Genomic DNA, 20,161 nt, shown 5'->3' with positions numbered 1-20,161 from the left:
TCTCTTGATCCTTCTCCTCCTACTCCCCCTCCTCATTCTCTTTATCCTTCACCTCCTACTCAATGACCTTCTTCCCCTATGTCTGGCCCATGCACTCTTCCTCTTCCACCTCCTCTCCCTCATCCTCCTCCTCCTCCTCCTTTTCCTCTTCCATGACCTCTTTCTCTTGTGTTTTCTCTTTGGACTCGTGCGTCTCCTTCTCTTCTCCCTCCTTCTCCTCCTCCTCTTGCTTCTCCTCTCCTTCTCATCTTCCTCTTCCATGACCTTATGTCTGCTCCTCGTACGCGGTCTCCTCTTCCTCTCCCTTCTCCTCCTCGAATACAGTTTCCCTTTCGTACTCCCTGTCCTATGTCTCCCTTTGGTAATCTTCCTCCTCCTCCTCCTCCTCCTCCTCCTCCTCCTCCTCCTCCTCCTCCTCCACCTCCTCCCCAGGTGCTGCCCCCCACACCCTGCCTCCCCCAGGTGTGGTGTCAGGACCCCATCTTCCTGCCGAGATCCAGAACCAGACAGTCTCGGAGGCAGGAACGTCCGCTTGCCTGCAGAGTGGACAACCTCAGCTCACACAAGGTCAGTGAGACGCGGGAGCTGGGTGCAGATGAGCTTGTGGTTGACAGGATGTGTGCAGAGATTGACAGGTGGAAGGATGGGTCGATGAGAGGAGGGTGTTGGATGAGTTTGTGGGTGAAAGGGTTGGCGAAGGGATTGACTAATGGAAGGAGGGACTGATGGTGAGAAGTTGATTGATTGATTGGGGTTTCAAGTCATGGCGCCGCAGCTGCAGTGGTAATATGGTGCAGAGAAGACTGAAGAGACGGCTGGATGAGTTTATGGATGACAGAGTGGATTAAGAGATGAATAGCAAGATGGGAATATAGACAGTTGAATTTGTGGGTGATAGGATGGGCAAAAAATTGAAGGGTGGACTGATGAATGAAGAAATGGTTGGATGAGTTTGTGGGTGACAGGATAGGTAACGAGATGAATTGACGAATGGAAGGATAAACTGATGAGTGAAGGGATAGTTGGATGAATTTGTGGGTGACACGATGGGTGAAGAGATGGACAGATGGATGAAGGGACTGATAATTGAAGATGGTTGAATGAGTTTGTAGGTGGCAGGATGAGTGAGGAAATGAAGTGAAAGATGGATGGATGAACTGATGAGTGAAGAGATGGTTGAATGAGTTTGTATGTGAAAGGTAGAGGATGAGATGAAGAGACAGATGGAAGGATGGACTCTTCCTCTCCCTCCTCCGCCTCCTCCTCCTCCTCCTCCTCCTCCTACTACTACTACTACTACTACTACTACTACTACTACTCCACTCCACTCCACTCCACTCCACTCCACTCAAATCCTCTTCTCTCCTCTCCTCTCCTCCTCTTCCTCCTCCTACTTCTACTACTACTACTACTACACTCCTCCTCCTCTCCACTCAAATCCTCTTCTCTCCTCTCCTCTCCTCCTCTTCCTCCTCCTCCTCCTCCTCCTCCTCCTACTACTACTACTACTATCACTACTACTACTACTACTACTACTTCTACATTCCTCCTCCTCTCCACTCAAATCCTATTCTCTCCTCTCCTCCTGACCTCTCTCCCCGTCACGACCCTTCCGCAGGTGGCGTGGATCCACTACGAGAACTCTGCCATCCTGACGGTGTCGAACCACGTGATCACCCGCAACGAGCGCATCACCGTCAGCCGGGACAAGAGGCAGAACACCTACTTCCTGCACATACGCGACGTGCGGGAGACGGACACTGGCAAGTACATGTGCCAGATCAACACCGCCTCCGCCATGACCATCGCGGGATACCTCACAGTCGTCGGTTAGTATTTTTTTTTTTTTTTTGTTTATCCGTCATTGTTTTCTACTTTTTTTTTTTTACATCAAAGGGCAACAAAAAGAGTGAAAAAAAAAAGCCCGCTACTCGCCGCTCCCACAAAAGTAAAAAGCAAAGAGTAGCCAAAAGAGAGGTCAATTTCGGGTTTGTTATTTTTGCTTGTGATTTACTTGTTATTTTTTTCTTTTATTTATTTATATGGTGTTTTTGTTTTTATTTTGGTACTTCCCTTCAGTTTTTCTAGTTTTTCTTTATTTCATTTGTTTTATTGTCTTTATCAGTGTGAGCAAGTTGGGTTTTTATTTATCTAACAAATTTTAATATATTTATCTATTCATTAAGTATTTGTTGATTTGATATTTTCACTTCATTTTTTCCCGTTTTATTTATTTATTCATTTACTTTTGTTTCGTGTTGTCTTGATCAGTGTAGGCAAGTTGGGTTATTGCTTAACTATCAAATTCTAATCACTTTATTTATTATTTACTCATTTCGTGTTTATTTGCTATTTCTCTTTAGTTTTTTCCTTTTTACTCATCTGTTTCATTACTGTCTTTTCAGTGTTAAGTTGGTTTTTATTTATTTATCAAATCTAATCTATTTATTCATTCATTTAATCTTTTACTCTCCTTTTTCTCGTCTGTTTTTTACTGTTTTTATCGGTATTGGTGAGGTGGGTTTATATTTTCCAGTTTAATTTATCTATCTATTCTATCAGTGTTTGTTTATTTACTATCTCTCTCTAACTTTTATTTTCCTATTTCATGTTTCTGTTATTGTCATTATCGCCTTCATATAGTCTCCTTCACCTGTTTTACGCTTATTCAGAAATCATTGCCATCACAGTATTCCTGGTAGTAATAGTGGAAGCTAATAGTGGTGGGAGGAGTGTAAGAAATAGTGGTTACTGAGGTGGAAGTAGTGTGAGTATGAGGTGGTGCTAGGTGTGTGATTGGTGGATGGTAGCACATTGAGGGGAGGAGTGTAACAGTTGTGGTTATCGAGGTAGAAGTGATGGAAGTAGTGATGAGCGAGGTGGTGGGGGAGGAGGTAACACTGGGTGCGGTGTGATGGTGGAAGCAATATTGGTGGGAGGTGTAAATAGCTGTGGTTATCGAGGTGGAAGTAGTGATGAGGCGAGGTGGTGCTGGGTGTGGTTGTGATGGTGGAAGCAATATTGGTGGGGAGGTGTAAATAGCTGTGGTTGTCGAGGTAGATGTAGTGGTGAGGCGTGGTGGTGGGTGTGATTGTGATGGTGGAAGCAATATTGGTGGGGAGGAGGTAAATAGCTGTGGTTGTTGAGGTAGATGTAGTGGTGAGACGTGGTGGTGGTGGTGGGTGTAGTAGTTGTATGGGGTTATAGTGGTGAGACATAGTGGTAGTGGCTGTGGGTAGAGAAGATGTGGTGATATTGAAAGGGATAAGTAACATACAGGAATTGGTTATTAGTGAGGAATGTGTAAAGAGGTCCTACGATTTTTTTTTTTTTTTTTTCATTTTAGGGTCAAAGGTGCTGGTTGCGGTTGAGGAATGTTGGGGTGTAATTAAGGTTGAGTTGGTTTCTTTAATTAACTGTCGATGGCTGTTTTTAGGATGAAGGAGTTCTCTCTCTCTCTCTCTCTCTCTCTCTCTCTCTCTCTCATTTTTTGCCTGTCTGTTAATTATGAGGCGAGGACCTTTTTTTTAATAGTATTTATTTAATTCTTTCGTGTGTTAATGAAATTAATATTTTCCCAGTTTTTTAGCGCGTCTATTTTAATTCTGGACGTAATATCCTCTATTTTTCCCTCCTTTCCTCCGCAACGTCCTCTCCGCAGTCCTCGTTCCCCGTCTTTTGTAATCTAAAAATCATAATAATCTCCCGGTGCTACTTCCTTTCTTCATTCCGTCGCGTTTTATTGCATCTCGACACATTCCTCTCCCACATTCTCTTCCTCACTTCATATAACCACCACCACCACCACCACCACTACCAGCTTCATTCACTGGTATACATTCCTGGTCACTCTCATTCCTTTCCAGACTCACTCATCTCTTGCCTATACTACTGTTATCACCACTACCAAAATAAACACCACTACCCTAATCACAACCACCAGCATCATCACCATCACTATCATGCTCACCACCACTTGAACCACTATCATTACCACTCTGTCACTACCACTGCTACCACCATCACTACCACGCTCATCACCACTACCCTAACCCTACCACCACCACCACCACCACCACTACAGTTCATTACACTTATTTTTTATCCTTCCCTTATCATCTCTCTCGCCACCTCCAGACCCTCACATTATAACGCACACGCACTAACTCGCTCTCTTCCCCTTCTTCTTCTCCCTCCCAACTATATAATTCTCCCCGACATACCGCCCCTGTACTATCGTCTCTTCCCCCTTCTTCTCCCTCCTTCCTACCAATCCTCCTCTGACACACCGCCCCTACACTAACGCCTCTCCCCCCTTCTCCTCCCCCTCCTCCCTGACAGTCCTCTCTGACATACCGCCCCTGTACTGACGCCTCTCTCCCTTTTCCCCACCCAAACCAGTCCCCCCCGACATCGTGGACAACGAGAGCTCCGGCGACGTCATAGCCCAGGAGGGGAACGATATCAAGCTGCGGTGCCGCGCCAAGGGGTCGCCGCGCCCTACCGTCACTTGGAAGCGGGAGGACGGCCAGCACATCACCGTCAACAAGTCCACCACAGGTACAGTCATGCAAAAAAATATACGATACCTTTAAAAAGTATCGGATACCTTTTTTTACAGCAAAGGATGCAGCCCAGTGGCAAAAAGTATATTTAGAATAAAAAGTTCGTTTTAGAAATATGGATGGAAAAGTGAAAGGGCAACAACCATTCACATCAAGTCCTCGACAGGCAGAGTCATTCAAATGAGTATCGGACTCTCTTGATTTTACAGCACAGGAGGCAGCTCAAAGCCACAAATAGATATATAGAAATATAACGATCTGAATGGAAAGAAAAAGCAACAACAATACACCTTCACCACAAGATCTTTGCTCGTCTATTCCTATGACATCAGTTTCAACAATATCACCCGGACAGATCTCGTTCCCTATGAATTATCTATAAATTCCCTTTGCGTGCACGTATCTACACCATATATATTAAGTTCATCGGCTAGTGTGGAGCGAATAACCCAAGAAATTTGTTATCAGGAGTAAAGTAAATGTGGTTTAACGAAAGTGAAAAATAGTTTGGAAACGGCCGTTGGCGTTTTGAGTTAAAAAAAATAACTGACATTTTTTAAATTCATATTTACAGAGTTTAGTTACAGGAGCCAAGAATGAAATAAGCTCGAGTCAGGCGTTTGAGAAAGTAGATATAGACATAGATAGATAAATAGATAGCTAGATAGTGGTGTGTGTGTGTGTGTGTGTGTGTGTGTGTGTGTGTGTGTGTGTGTGTGTGTGTGTGTGTGTGTGTGTGTGTGTGCGTGCAGTATGAGCTTCCTGGTCTGGGAGTCGTAATAAACGGGACGTAATTTAATGAACTATGTTGGTTCAGTTATTGCAATTTTTGTTGAACTATTTTCCTGCAGTTTCATTTTCCATCTCATGTGAGGGAATATTTCCTCAACAACACCACTACCTCCAACCCCAGACCACCACCATCACCCCCCCCCCACACTGCCATCACCACCACCACCACGCCCCCTCCACCACCATCACCACCAACAACAACCATCCACCCTCCATCATTACCACCACCACCATCACCATCATCCCCCCCCCCCACACTGCCATTACCACCACTACCCCTCCACCACCATCACCACTGCCACCAAAAATCCACCCTCTACCACTATCACCACTACCACCACAAATAACAGCAACAACAGCACTACCACCACCACCACCACCCCCACTGACACTACCACATCCCAGCCCCACCAAACTCCCCACCACCAATTTTAATACCACCAGCCTCTACACCATCACCTCCAATACATCTAACACCCACTTGCATCATCCTCCCCTCCACCACAACAGCCAACTCCACCATCGCAACAATCATCAGTCATAATATCACCACCACAACCATTTACAACCATCTCAACAATCATTACCACAAAGGAATGAGCTTTTTTTTTACTTTCTCAAGGTTAATCAATTAACCTGTCAGAGTACGTTTTTCTCCCTCTCCCTCTTGCGTCCTCTTATTTAACGTGTGTGTGTGTGTGTGTGTGTGTGTGTGTGTGTGTGTGTGTGTGTGTGTGTGTGTGTGTGTGTGTGTGTGTGTGTGTGTGTGTGTGTGTGTGTGTGTGTGTGTGTGTCAGTCTATTTTTGCATGTAATGAGCAGAAAAGAAAAGAAAAAAATATATGAAGAAAAAAATTAAATCCACGAGGAAGGAAAGAAAAGTTGAGGACACATGTGGAAGGGAGGGGCAGCGAGGACATGGAGGAGAGGGAATGGAGGGAGGGAAGGGAGGGAGGAGAGAGGAAAGAATGAGGGTTCCTTCTCCAGCTGTTGCTACAATATCTCCGTTTAATGGCGCCAAGAGACAGAAAATGATAGTGTGCTTTGTAAAGAATTGTGGACGTAAGGAGTGAGAAAAGGAGGAGGAGGGGTTGTGGTGGTGGTGGTAGTGGTAGTGGTAGTGGTGGTGAGAGTTATACGGGTGGGGGAACAAGTGGTGATAAGTGAGAAGGGTGATGAGTGTGTGAATTAGTAGTAGACGTGTGTAGTAGTAGCGGTGTAGTAGTAGTAGTAGAGTAGATCTCACAGGGACATAAAGGAATAGTATAAAAAGGCTAACATATTATACAATATAATTCACACACACACACACACACACACACACACACACACACACACACACACACACACACACACACACTTCAAGGCTGCCACATTTTAATCAACATTTTCAGGTTATTGCATTAATATTACACTCCCTTGCCGTACATGATGCCCGCCGACCCACCTGCCTACCTAAATACCCACCACCACCCCCAACACACACACATCCGCGGGCGCCAAATAAGCTTCGTAAAAGAGAACGAAATAAAAGTTCTGAAGTTATTAATAAGTTATGTGTAGGGCTATGTTGATTTCTCTCTCTCTCTCTCTCTCAAGAAAAAAAGCGTACGTATTGTTAATTTTAAGAACGTAAACCAATAACTGGAGATTGGAAAAAGGGAGGAATTCATTTGTAAATATGAGAATGAAATTATAGGAATCCAGTCCCTTACGAAAAAAAAAAATCGCCACATTACGAATACAAAAAAAGAAAACAAAAAAACATCAGCTCTTACAAGAAAAAAATAGTGTTTGGTAAAGCAGAAATTCGCAAACTAACACGCTCTCTCTTTCTTGCTCACTTCTTAGAGATAATTATAAATAAAAATCATTTCAGCATGCCAGACTCAGTCCCCTGCGAGCATTCTGTGAACCACTTTACAGGATAATAACTCTACCACTCATCCATTGCCTCCGTTAATAACAGTATGGCGCAAACAGGGCAAGATAAAAGTGATTAGAAATGACGCGTGTGAAACTTAACGAAAGTGTCAAGATATGATTAGAAGCTGCTGTTGCGTTCTGAGCTGCAATAACTGGCATTTCTTGGTATAGGTGAGCTTTGGATACTGACATTATCACCATATAAGGAAACTATCTGGAACCCTTCAAAATAACCAATATACGTGAGGAACAGTTACGGAGGTGCCATTGTGTTCTGAGCTGCAATAACTGTCATTTCTTTGTATTGGTGAGCTTGGGCTACCGAATTTAGGTGATCATATAAGGAGAGTATTTACCTTTTTTTTTTTTTTTACAGCAAAGGAGACAGATCAAGGGCTTAAAAAAAAACAATAATAAAAAAGCCCGCTATTTACTGCCCCTAAAAAATAACATTGAGCTTGAGCTGAAGAATTTAACCATCACATAAGGAGAGTACTTAACATCTTGCAAAATGACCTTGAACTTGAGCTACAGAGTTCAAGCTTCATAAGGAAAGTAATAAACACCTTCCAACTTAACCCTGCGCTTGAGCTGAGGAATATAATCATACAGTGAAAGTATTTAACACCTTGCAACATAAGTATTTTCTATTCTTAAAACCCTTTCGCTACCCCGTCGCACCCTAACCTCATCCTTTCTCTATCTTGATGAGAACTACAAAGTGTTGCGAAAAAGGGAGGAAAATAAATGGGGGAGAATAAAGGGAGAAGAGAAAGGAGGAGGCAACAAACACCCTTTCTCTCCCCCACTTACTCAAGCCACGTCCCTCCCTCCTTTCCTTCTTCCTGAACCCTGGAGGAAAAAAAGTTCAGAAGGGGGAGGAAACGGAGAAGTGGGGAGGGAGAGGGGGAGGAAAGGGTACAGGGGAGAGACATTACCCCCACCTGGCGCAAAGTTGGGGTCTGTCCTGTGAATTATGACCCCCTCCCCTTACCTCCCAAGACCACCCCCTCCCCCTCCCTTTCTCACCTTCCACCACCCTTTCCCTCCCTTCACTCTCCTTCCCTCAACATCTTAACTGTGTGGAGGGGAGAAGGAAAAGGAAGAGAGGAAAATGGAATAGAATGGAAGGAACATGAATAAAGAAGGGGGAGGTGAAGGGAAGTGAAGAAAAGGGAAGTGAGGAAAGGGTGGAGTGAAGGAGAATGGAGGAGAGGGAGGATGAGGAGGATGGGAAGGAGGAGAGATAGGAAGGAAGGACTGGAGGCAGGATGGAATGGAGGAGAGAGAAATGAGAAAGAAGATTGGATTTGTGTGTGTGTGTGTGTGTGTGTGTGTGTGATTTATCACACACGTTGGTCAATCTCTCTCTCTCTGTTCACCACTTGGGAAATCACCACCTGAGACCCATTAGTTCCCCCACTCTCCTCCCTTCCTCCCTCACCTCCCCTCTTTCCTCCTCCGACTCCCTACCCTTCCTCCCACCCTCCTCTCTCTCCTCTCAGAACAATTAATAACAGTCCAGGTGAACAATCACACAGACCAGAGACCGGAAAACTGACTCTCTCTCTCTCTTATTGCTTTTCCCCAATCTTTCTTTCTACATTTGAGTTTTTATGAATGTTCACGTGTGTGTGTGTGTGTGTGTGTGTGTGTGTCTGTGTGTGTGTGTGTGTGTGTGTGTGTGTGTGTGTGTGTGTGTGTGTGTGTGTGTGTGTGTGTGTGTGTGTGTGTGTGTGTGTGTGTGTGTGTGTGTGTGTGTGTGTGTGTGTGTGTGTGTGTGTGTGTGTGTGTGTGTGTGTGTGTGTGTGTGTGTGTGTGTGTGTGTGTGTGTGTGTGTGTGTGTGTGTGTCTGAAAATGCATCAAATAGAACATCATGCATATTCATGTATTGAAGAAACAGACGTATAGCATGTGTGTGTGTGTGTGTGTGTGTGTGTGTGTGTGTGTGTGTGTGTGTGTGTGTGTGTGTGGGAGTGTAAGTTTCCTGGGATGTTTACATGCAAATCCTCGGTGAAACTGTTCCATATTGTTCATAGGAAAGAGGAGAGTCAGGGTCTCTCTCTCTCTCTCTCTCTCTCACACACACACACACACACACACACACACACACACACACACACACACAAACACAAAGTCGCTCATGATACATATTACAAATCAAGGCTGTTGTATTTTTAGCTTATGGTCTCTCTCTCTTCTCTCCTTTGAGCCAATTAACAAACTCACCATCAACAGTTTAATTGACCTAAATCCAACACTATTTAAATTTATTCCGAGCCTCGTTGCGTGGAAATCATTGTGCTTCTCATTATCAACATTTAATAGTGAGTCGTTATGGAATCAAATCTCTTTTAAGAAAACCTCCGATAACTATCACTAGGCTCATAAAAGTACCCGTGGAAATACTAACATAACCTCTACGAAAGCCTTGTCAAACTATCACTAGGCTCATAAAACTACCCGTGGAAATACTCACATAACCTCCATGAAAGCCTTGTCAAATGTGGATGTTTAAGCCCGGAAACGTTTGAGAATATGGTCCACCGATGATCCGCTCCAGGGGCCGATATTTCCCTGCAGCGATCGATCGGGGAGACATCTTGAAATATTCGCTAAAACCCTCCCCTTCCCTCTACCATTCCCAAGTATTTCACAAAGTATTATTTTCCGATAAGCATAAAAGAAAATAATACTTCCTGGCCGTCTGAATGCTGGGAGAATGTGCGGAGATCTTAGGGAGATGAACTGCCTCTTCTGATCCTCCCTTCTCCCTTTTCCTTCCTCCTTCCATTTCCCTATTTTTTTTCATTTTTTCCTTCATGCTCGTTTTCCTTTTTTACTCCATAATGTTCCCTCCTCTCCTTCCTTTCCCTTTTTTTTCCTCCTTTCATTTCCTTATTCCCTTATTTCTTCCTTCTACCAGTTCCCTTTTTCCTCCTCGATGTTCTTCCCCCTTTTCCCTCTCACTTTTCTTTCCTCCTTCCCTTTCCCTGTATCCTTATAAACTCTTTTCCTCTCCAGTGTCCCATCCCCTCCTTCCTCTCCCATTTCTTTCCTCCTTCCCATTCCCTGTATCTATCTTTCTTCCATCCATCCAACCATCTTCGTTCCTATTTACTCTTTATTCGTTCACCCTTCCTGAACTGTATCTTCCGACCCTCACTTCTCCCCTCCTTTACTTCTTTCCCCTTCTTATTTCCTTTTATCTTCCTTCTACTCTTTTCCTCTTCTCTTTAGTGCCCCCCCCCCTCCCTTTCCCTCCTATCGTTTGTTTCTATATCCTTTCTTCTCCTTATTTCGTTTCCTTTCCGCGTCTTTTTACTTGCCCTTCACATCTCCCCATTTTCCCTTTCACTCTGCCTTCTCTTCTTCTTCATTTCTTCCTCATTCCTTCTCGTCTCCGTTTTCTCCCTTACTCTCCTCTTTTCTCCGTAACCTTCTCCTTTAGCTTCACTTCTACACCTCTTCCTTTCTTTTTAACCAATTTCTTCTCTCCCCTTTCTTCATTTTCCCCTTTTCCCCTTCATTTCCTCTTCGTCTTTCCCCGATCATTCAGCTTCACTTTTTCCCATCTTTAAATTTCCCTTCCCTTACCCCTTTTTTCATCCTCCCCTTTTTCATCCACCCCTTTTCATTCACCCCTTTCTCCATCCCCCTCTTTTTTCCTTCCATTTCCTCCTCTCCTTTCTCCGTCGCTTCACCTCCCCATCACCTCTCTCCCCACCCTTTCCCTTCCTCACCTTCCCCTCACTTTCCTCCACCTCCTCGAATATCCAGTGGAAGATACAAGATAGTGAGAAGAAGCAACATTGACAATAGAGGAAGAGAAGGGGGAAGGAGAGAGAGAGAGAGAGAGAGAGAGAGAGAGAGAGAGAGAGAGAGAGAGAGAGAGAGAGAGAGAGAGAGAGAGAGAGAGAGAGATGTCGCATTTACAATATTGCCTATCATAGCCACACAAAAGGAAAGAGAGAGAGAGAGAGAGAGAGAGAGAGAGAAAAGCGATGGAAAGTCAGACAAGAGTGAGAAGAAATGACAAGAGTATGAAAAGAAGGAAGGGGAAGGAGGAAGATGGTGATGATGTCGATGAGGAAGAGGAGGAGGAGGAGAAAGGGAAACTGGAGAAAGAAGGAAGAATAGGAGGAGGAAGAAAGGAAAGCAAAAAAATGAAAGTAAGAAGAAATGGCGGAGCAGATGAAGAAGAAGAGGAGGAGGAGGAGGAGGAGGAGAGAGAGGAGGAGGAGAAGACGTACTAGGGAGACGGAACACCCACCCCCACCTCCACCACCATCTCCACCACCACCGCCGCCGCCGCCACCGCCTCCTGCACAATGCCTCCCATCTCTCTCCATCCATTCAGCCTCGTCGCCGGGATTTCCACAAGACTTTAAACTCACTCGTTGCCGGGGAATAAGACTTACTTCTCCGTATTGTGCCCTAATCTCTCTCTCTCTTGATGGTGATGATTATTTTGATGCGTTCTTTGGAGGTATCGTTGTTGTTCTTGTGGGGCTTACTGATGTTGATGTTGTTGTTGTTGTTGTTGTTGTGATGGTGGAGGTGGTGGTGGTAGTAGTGAAAGTGCCATTAGTGGTGTGTAGTTGTGATAGGATGTTGGGTATGGTAGTGGTGGGGGGGAAGGGTGATGGCGGTGGTGGTGGTGGTGGTGGTGATTGGATTGGTGTGGTGATGATATTGTGTTTGGCTATGTTATTCAATCATTGTGGTGATGCATATGGTGACAGCGTTGGGGTTTGCAGTGGTTGTTGTTGTTGTTGTTGTTGTTGTTGTTGTTGTTGTTGTTGTTGTTGTTGTTGTTGTTTTGACAGCAAAGGATTCAGCTCTTGGACAAAATAAAGATCAAACAAAACAGCCCGATGGCGTAAAAACAGTGGTAGTTATATCAGTGTGGAGAATGCAAGTGTTGAGCCTCCCATTTGGCTGCTGTCCCTTTCCAGTTTTTCATGTCACTACAATCATCACACTGTCAGTCTCGCGACCTTGAGATCAGGTTTCATGTGTCCGAATGCTTTAGTCACCAAAGGGGCAAAGGGCGAGGAGATAAAGTTGAGCACCGAGGCCATGAGTACTTTTTTTTTTTTTTTTTACATCAGAGGACACGGCTCAAGGGCAACAAAAAGAGTACAAAAAAAAGCCAGCTACTCGCCGCTCCTATAAAAGATAAAAGTAAAGAGTAGCCAAAAGAGAGGTCAATTTCGGGTGGAGAGGTGCCTTAGACATTCCTGACCAAAAGCACAATATGCCCTCACTATCCACTACGCAAAGAATAGTTAACAACGCTACAGTCATTCCTAAAAGTTTTCCTATAAGCAAGAAAAGTTTCCGTTCCTCAATTTTGTTTGGACGCTGGTTTCATTGTTATTACCTTTTTGTTTACTTTTATTTTATTACTCTTGAACCTATTCGCTGTTATTCTATCATGGAAACGGTTGCCTCTATCCTACTGCTGCAATTCGCGCTTTCCAGCCTCTTCTTGTCAACACAGAAGAGTTCACATCGCCAACTTTTTATCTGTTTGCTTAGTGACTGTACTCCAAATTTACGTTTCATCATCTTGACCTTTCCCGCTGAACTTCCTTCCTCTAGACTGCTATCTCTCTTTCTCCGCTAATACTTTTTTTTTTTATCATTCCTTTAATCTTTTTTACTGGCCTCACTTGAATTTTGTGCCTCATCAGCTAGAATCGACCTTTCCCCCTGAACTTCCTTCCTCTAGACTGCTATCTCTCTTTCTCCGCTAATACTATTTTCTTTTATCATTCCCTTAGTCTTTTTTACTGTCTTCACTTGAATTTTGTGCCTCATCAGCTAGAATTGACCTTTCCCGCTAAACTCCCGTAGCCCTGAGACCTCCTCCTGCTCACTGCTATCTCTGACCTCTTGCTGCTTCCTGGTGCGCTGAACTACTGTTGCCAACCCCGCCACTTGTTCCGCGGAGGGTCGGGGGCATTAGCATACACCCCCGGCAATGCACAAGATATTAACGGCGGTGAAAAATGCATGGGCGCAGTACTTGCAACAATAACAACCGGAAAACGCACGCCTTCCCTTCCCCTGCTCCCATCCGCCTCTCGACCCCTTGCCATAATGATCCCCCTTACTCTCCCTTCTTCCCCTTACCCTTCACGTCCCCTTCAACCCCTAACCCTTTTACAACCCCCTATTATTGCCCTCGTTCTAATAGTCACTCGAATTTCAAATAAATTTAAGAGAGCATTAGCAGGGGAGGAGGTGGAGGACGAGGAGGGAGAGCAAAGGGAAGGAGGAGAGGGAGGGGGGTATTGATCGTGCGTCTGGCAACAACAGCAGCAGCAGCAGCAGTGGTGGTGGTGGTGGAGGCGGCGGCGAGGCCGTCCACAACTCGACATGCAGGCCATTATAGCTTTTATTGCCAGTGATTTGAGGGGCCATTGTAGCCCGGCCGGGAGGGGGTTATATCCTGCTTCCATCATGGCGTTCTTTGTATGGAAACTTTTACTTAATGGAGCATTGCTTTAGTTCTTCGGAGGAGTGGCCGGCGGTGGCTCGAGGACGCGAGAATTTATGCCTCACCCCCCCCGCCCCCCCACCCCCACGCCCTCTGAAAGGCCGCGACATGAAGCAGTATTTATCGCGGCGCCGGCCAATTGCGTTTTTGAGTTAAGATTCAGTTGTGTTTCCTGGGTGACGTGCGTACTGCAGGAGCGGGGGCGGCGGGGGGGGGGGGAAGGGGAGGTGATGAGGGGAAGGACAGCCAAGCAAGGGAATGTCGGAGCTTGGCAAGCGAGGGGAGGGATACCTAGGCGAGGGGGAGAAGGGGGCAGTGATGTGTGGGCCTGCAGGAGTTGCGGGGCTACGTGTTGAGGGGAAGAGGTGACAAGATCCGGAAGTGGCTGGAGGGGATGGAAAAGGAGGGAAAGGGGAGTAAGTGAAAGTGAGGGGAAGGACGGCTAAGAAAGAGACTGAAGGGGAAGGGAAGGGAGGGAATGGGGAGTAAAGAAGATGAGGGAATGTGAGGGGAAGAGCGGCTAAGAATGGGACAGGAAAGGGGAGGCACTCATGTTTGGGGGAGGAGGGGGTGGGAGGGTGGCGAGGGAAGGTGAGGGGAAGGCCAGCCAGTCAAGGGAAAGGAAGGGGAGGCACTTATGTTCTGGGCTAGAGGAGGAATGAAGGAAAGTGAGGGGATGGACATTTGGGTACGGGGAAGAAGGAGTAGGGAGTCATGTTTGAGGCTGGAGGGGAAGGGAAGGGAAGGGAATGAAAGAGACAGGAAGGGAAGGGAAGGAAAGGGACGGGAAGGGAAGGAAAGGGACTGGAAGCGAAGGAAAGGGACGGGAAGGGAGGGAAAGGGAAGGGAAGGGAAGGGAAGGGAAGGGAAGGGAAGGGAAAGAGAAGGGGAAGGGAGGGGAAGTGCGGAAAGGGCCAAGGAAGAGGGAGAACAGACATTTGTGTTTGAGGGTGAAGGGGGAGGAAGGGGAAGTGAGGGAAAGGGAGGGAACGCAAAGGTGTCTGCGGCTGGAGAGAAGGGAGGGAAAGGGAGAGAAGGGGAAAGAAGGGAAGTGAGGGAAAGGAAGGGTAAGCACTGGTGTATATGACTGGAGGGAGGGGGGGAAAGGGAAGTGAGGGAAAAGGAGGGAAAGCACTAGTGTCTGGAGGGAGAGGAAAGGAAGGGAAGGGAGGGGGAGACGCACTGATTGGAGGGAACTTAGGCCATCCTCCATGTGCAGTTTTACGCTCTTCACTTTAATGGGAAACTTTTACGCTAATCTCGGTAAGGACTTCAAGCCGCCATCTCGGGCCTGAAATCCCCCCCCCCCCCAAAAAAAAAAAAAATGCATGACCGACGTTTTTGAGCCTCATGACAAATTGGAGACAAGATGCACACAATTACCACCTGGACGTTAAAGTGATACAAAGACGAGGAGGCAGGTGTCAGGTATCTCTGCCTTTCTGATTCTCCTACGACCCGACTGTTTACTTGGTTGTTATTATCGCTAAGACCAGCCTGCCATTTGGTCACTTTATTCTTCACGTTTTCTTTCTTCTTCGTTAAAGCTTTCAGTAATAAATGTCTCACCCATTCTAACTCTTACCTACTTCTGTTTACCCCCTCCTCCTCCTCCTCCTTCTCCTTCTCCTCCCTATCCTACCTTTTACCACCGTCTCCCACCCCGACTCCCCTACCTCTTACTTCACACACATACAGCTTATAGTTTTCTTTAAAGAGATCTGCCAACGATTTTATTTTTACAGCAGAGGAGACAGTTCAAGGGCGTAAAGAAAAAGAGAAAACAATAATGAAAAAAAAGCCCGCTACTTACTGCTCCTTAATAGAGTACAAAGGAGTGGCCAAAAAGAGGTAATACTTAAGGCTGAGAAAAGTTTGCCCAGTATTGCTACAAACTTGAGGCCATATATGTTTCCTCTACATGTGTGTCAGCTATGATGATGCGCTGATATGTCGAACTGGTGTATATTTTTACTTTGGATAAGCGAATTCAATATTTAAGTTTCAAGACCGAAACAAAATAAATACCATGAAATTATTGAATGGAACTAATTGAGGGGTGCTACAAAAATAGTTCTTTAGTAAATTTTTTAAAGCATCTCGCTGGGGTTCCTCTCCCTCTTTTGCTAGTGTTTTCTCTCACACGAACTTACATGAACACACACACACACACACACACACACACACACACACACACACACACACAAACACACGTTACAACACCACAGGTAACACAACTGCTAACCTTACCTTTACACACACACACACACACACACACACACACACACACGTAGCAATATTCAAACACAACTAATATAGAGGTGGACGGGTAACAATGTAATATAACCCAAACTACTGGTAAAAGGAGAGAAAATATAGCCTGGAATGGCGGTACAATAAAAAAGGAGATATAAAAGTCTACACTAAAATCTAGCCCCCTCCCCGCCCTAACACTCCATTTTCTTTAACGGGAAATGGGAAATGGGTGGGCAGGGGCGCCTAGGTTGCGTTCATTTTTTTATAGATATCGCTTCACTGGTGCAAAACAGCTTCCTTCGCTGAATTTTAAACATCCTACCTTTTTTTCTTTGCTTCGTTATTGTTTACATGAAGGTTTGTTTAACTTCTTTTACGCCTTGCTACGAGAGTCACGATCTTAGGGGATGGGGTGGCGTAAGGAGCGATTTAAGGCTGTCGTTGGGTTTGTGAACGTAGTAGTAGTAGTAGTAGTAGTAATAGTAGTAGTAGGTAATAGTAGTAATAGTAAATGTAGCAGTAGAAGTTTTTGTAGTTGCAGTTCCCATTGTTATTGCTGTTATTTTTTGTTTTACTTGCAGAAATGAATGTTGTTATAGTTGTGTGAGTGTGTGTGTGTGTGTGTGTGTGTGTGTGTGTGTGTGTGTGTGTGTGTGTGTGTGTGTGTGAGAGAGAGAGAGAGAGAGAGAGAGAGAGAGAGAGAGAGAGAGAGAGAGAGAGAGAGAGAGAGAGAGAGAGAGAGAGAGAGAGAGAGAGAGAGAGAGAGAGAGAGAGAGAGAGAGAGAGAGGACGAGAGATTTATCCTTTACAGTATTATGAGAATGGTTTGCAAAGCCCAGATACGACCACAAAAAAAAAAAAAAAATTGTATAAAATAATGTTCACTACAAATTGCCCTGAAGGGAAAAAAGAAGCGAAATAAAGGGCAGCGTAGAAAAAAAAGTCTTTCTTCCTCTTGAAATGAAGCTGTCCTAAAGTCCCTTAAATTAACTTCATCAACTTCATCACACTTTACGTCCCTTAAACCTACCCTTTCATATGTAACAGTTTTCTTATGACTCCTCAAAACACTACTTCCATCCTCTCTCATCCCTCTCACTGGCCCTTCTTCCTTCCCGCCCCTCTCTGCTCCGCTCACGTGCTTCTCCGTCCACACCCACTCGCATCCCTTTCTTTTCCGTTCCCTCTCCTCTCTGCCCCATCCACTCACATCTTCCTTCTTCGACAATACTTCCTAACACACATTCTCTTTCCGTCCTTGGTCAGTCACCTCTCCTCTTTCCATCAACACTGTCACGCACTCCGTTTTTGTTTCCCCTCCTTTCTGCCCCATCCACTCACATCTTCCTTCTTCTTCAATACTTCCTAACACACATTCTCTTTCCGTCCTTGGTCAGTCATCTCTCCTCTTTCCATCAACACTGTCACGCACTCCGTTTTTGTTTCCCCTCCTTTCTGCCCCATCCACTCACATCTTCCTTCTTCGACAATACTTCCTAACACACATTCTCTTTCCGTCCTTGGTCAGTCACCTCTCCTCTTTCCATCAACAATGTCACGCACTCCGTTTTTGTTTCCCGTCCTTTCTGCCCCCATCCACTCACATCCCCTATTTCGTAAACATGCACACTAAGTCCTTGGTCACTGCCCCCTCTTCTCTCCGTACAAGCTCTCTCATTCCTCTGATCTCCTTTCCGTCTCCTCTTCCTCTCTGACCCACTCACTTTACCTATCCGTCCTTGCTTACTCTGCCCTCACTGTTCTTCCTCGCCCTCTTACACACACACTAAGTCCATGGTCACTGTCCCCTCTTCTCTCCCTAAAAGCTCTCTCATTCCTCTCATCTCCTTTCCTTCTCCTTTTCCTCTCTGTCCAACTCACTTAGTCTATCCCTCCTTGCATATTCTGTCCATGCTCTTCCATATCTCTCTTCATTCCCACTGTTCTTCCTCGCCCACTCACCCTTTCTCTCTCTACGCCCTTTCATATTCCCCTTCTCTCAACCTCCAACCTTCTACTTCCCCGCCCATTTACCTCCCTCTTTCTCTGTCACCTACACACCTTCAAGCAACTCCCGTCTCCTCCCCAGCTCCTCTCCGTCCCCGCCCACTCCCGTCCCCGCCTTCTCACCCCCCTTCTCCGTTCCGGCATGCTATCACCCACCTGGTAGTTAGTGGACAGGTAACGGCCGCCGATATAGCCATTATCCGGGTAATTAAGGGAAGATCACGGGCCTTAACCTCGCCCCGGGCAGTTTACACTCGCGTAAGCCACTCTGTAAGCCGGACTTAATTGACACTCTTAATACAGCCACTCCGCGTTGAGCTTCGGCCCGAGCTTAGCGTTCAATCGTACTATAACCTCGTGGAATGGACGGACAGAGGTATAATTAAGCAGACAGTGATATAGCGATGCGATTAGATTAAGGATAATTGAACATTGCTTGCTCGACTACGATGTCATTTTCGGTCCTCAAAAATGAAACATGGCGGCGTAAGCTTAGTGTGTGGTGATATTGTGTCATTATCAGCTGGTCTGGAGGCTTATATTGTGCAGGATGATGTAGGAATGCGAGGGCGTGGACTAATGAACGTCGTAAAGTCAGAAAAGATGAAAAGTTCGATTCTAAAAAAAAACGGCTTGAAACTGAATAATGTCGCTGAAAAGATAAATAGGTTGGCAGGCGATAAGCAGTGATACATCTATATATGATTTACAGGAAAGAGTGTAGAGGCTTGCATCATATATAAATAACTGAAGGTTTGCCACGGGTATGTAGAACGAATGGGATTACAAATATGCAGATCTTTAAACTCGGAGCTCATATACATTTCCTTTCCAGTGGTTTAAAAAGAGGCGAAGTTATGAATCGGATTTGAATAATTGGAGGATTGCCATGAGTCGTCTGCAGAGATATGAGACATGCAGGTAAAAACAAAGATAGTAGACTGTAAAACCCGTCCTTGTGGCCACGTAGGAGGTGCTGTTCGTGATGTGTGTGACGTTACGATAAGAATGTATAACGACGCTACAACGGGAGGAGAGCAGAAAAAAAACATTGACAAGAGTAAGAACCATACTCTAAAACCTCAGCCCAGAACCTTCGTCCAGAACCTTAGTCCAGAACCTCAGTCCAGAACCTTAGTCCAGAACCTTAATCCAGAACCTTAGTACAAAACCTCAGTCCAGAACCTTAGTCCAAAACCTCAGTCCAAAACCTTAGTCCAGAACCTTAGTCCAGAACCTTAGTCCAAAACCTTAGTCCAAAACCTCAGTCCAGAACTTCAGTCCAGAACCTTAGTCCAAAACCTCAGTCCAGAACCTCAGTCCAGAACCTTAGTCTAGAACCTCAGTCCAGAACCTTAGTCCAGAGCCTCAGTCCAGAACCTTAGTCCAGAACCTCAGTCCAGAACCTTAGTCTAGAACCTTAGTCCAAAACCTCAGCCCAGAACCTCAGTCCAGAACCTTAGTCCAGAACCTCAGTCCAGAACCTTAGTCTAGAACCTCAGTCCCGAACCTTAGTCCAGAACCTTATTTCAGAACTTTACTCCAGAATAGCATGCAAGGGGGTTCACAAGCTCAGCCTCACACTCGTTAATATGGGAGTGCTGTCACCCTGGGACTTGAAGGTCGGTATTTTCAGACGCTTCACATATCAACTATTTTCAAAGTCCGGAAAGAGGGTTAGTTGGGTTTCAATGCGGGTTTCTTAATAATCGTAGTTTTTTTTTTTTTTTTTACGGTAAAGGAGTCGGTTCAAGGGCATAAAAAATAAGGAAACAATAATAAAAAAAAAAAGCCCGCTACTCACTGTTCCTAAAAAGAGTTAGAGGAGTGGCCGAAAGATAGGTCAATTTCGGGAGTACAAAAGTCTTGTCAAATATGTGCTTGGACGCCGAAATGTTCAAGAATGTGACCCTCAGACTTTATAATGACTCTTTTTTTACAATCGTGGTACGAAAGAATGATCAAACTACCACGAGGGTCATAAAACAATCTCTGGAAATGCCCAAAACTCATACGAAAGCCTTGTCAAATGTGTGTGGACGCCGAAATCTTTATGACCCCAAGATTTTATATAATGTGAGTTCTCCTATTTCACAATCGCGGTACA

The 20,161-nt window shown here is 45.3% G+C and overlaps 1 protein-coding gene across 1 annotated transcript in view; it reads left to right on the top strand.

Annotated features, from left to right (window-relative positions):
• Window positions 1-20,161, top strand: part of LOC127007553 (lachesin-like) — a 61,396-nt gene that overhangs the window by 25,796 nt on the left and 15,439 nt on the right. Inside the window, exons 2-4 of the mRNA XM_050878723.1 lie at window positions 463-518; window positions 1,619-1,829; window positions 4,402-4,560. Of these exons, the coding sequence (XP_050734680.1) occupies window positions 463-518; window positions 1,619-1,829; window positions 4,402-4,560 (426 nt within the window). The remainder of the gene's footprint in view (window positions 1-462; window positions 519-1,618; window positions 1,830-4,401; window positions 4,561-20,161) is intronic.

This window comes from Eriocheir sinensis, chromosome 35, assembly GCF_024679095.1.
Source record: "Eriocheir sinensis breed Jianghai 21 chromosome 35, ASM2467909v1, whole genome shotgun sequence".
NCBI lineage: Eukaryota > Metazoa > Arthropoda > Malacostraca > Decapoda > Varunidae > Eriocheir > Eriocheir sinensis.
This window is presented reverse-complemented; position numbering and strand designations above follow the sequence as displayed.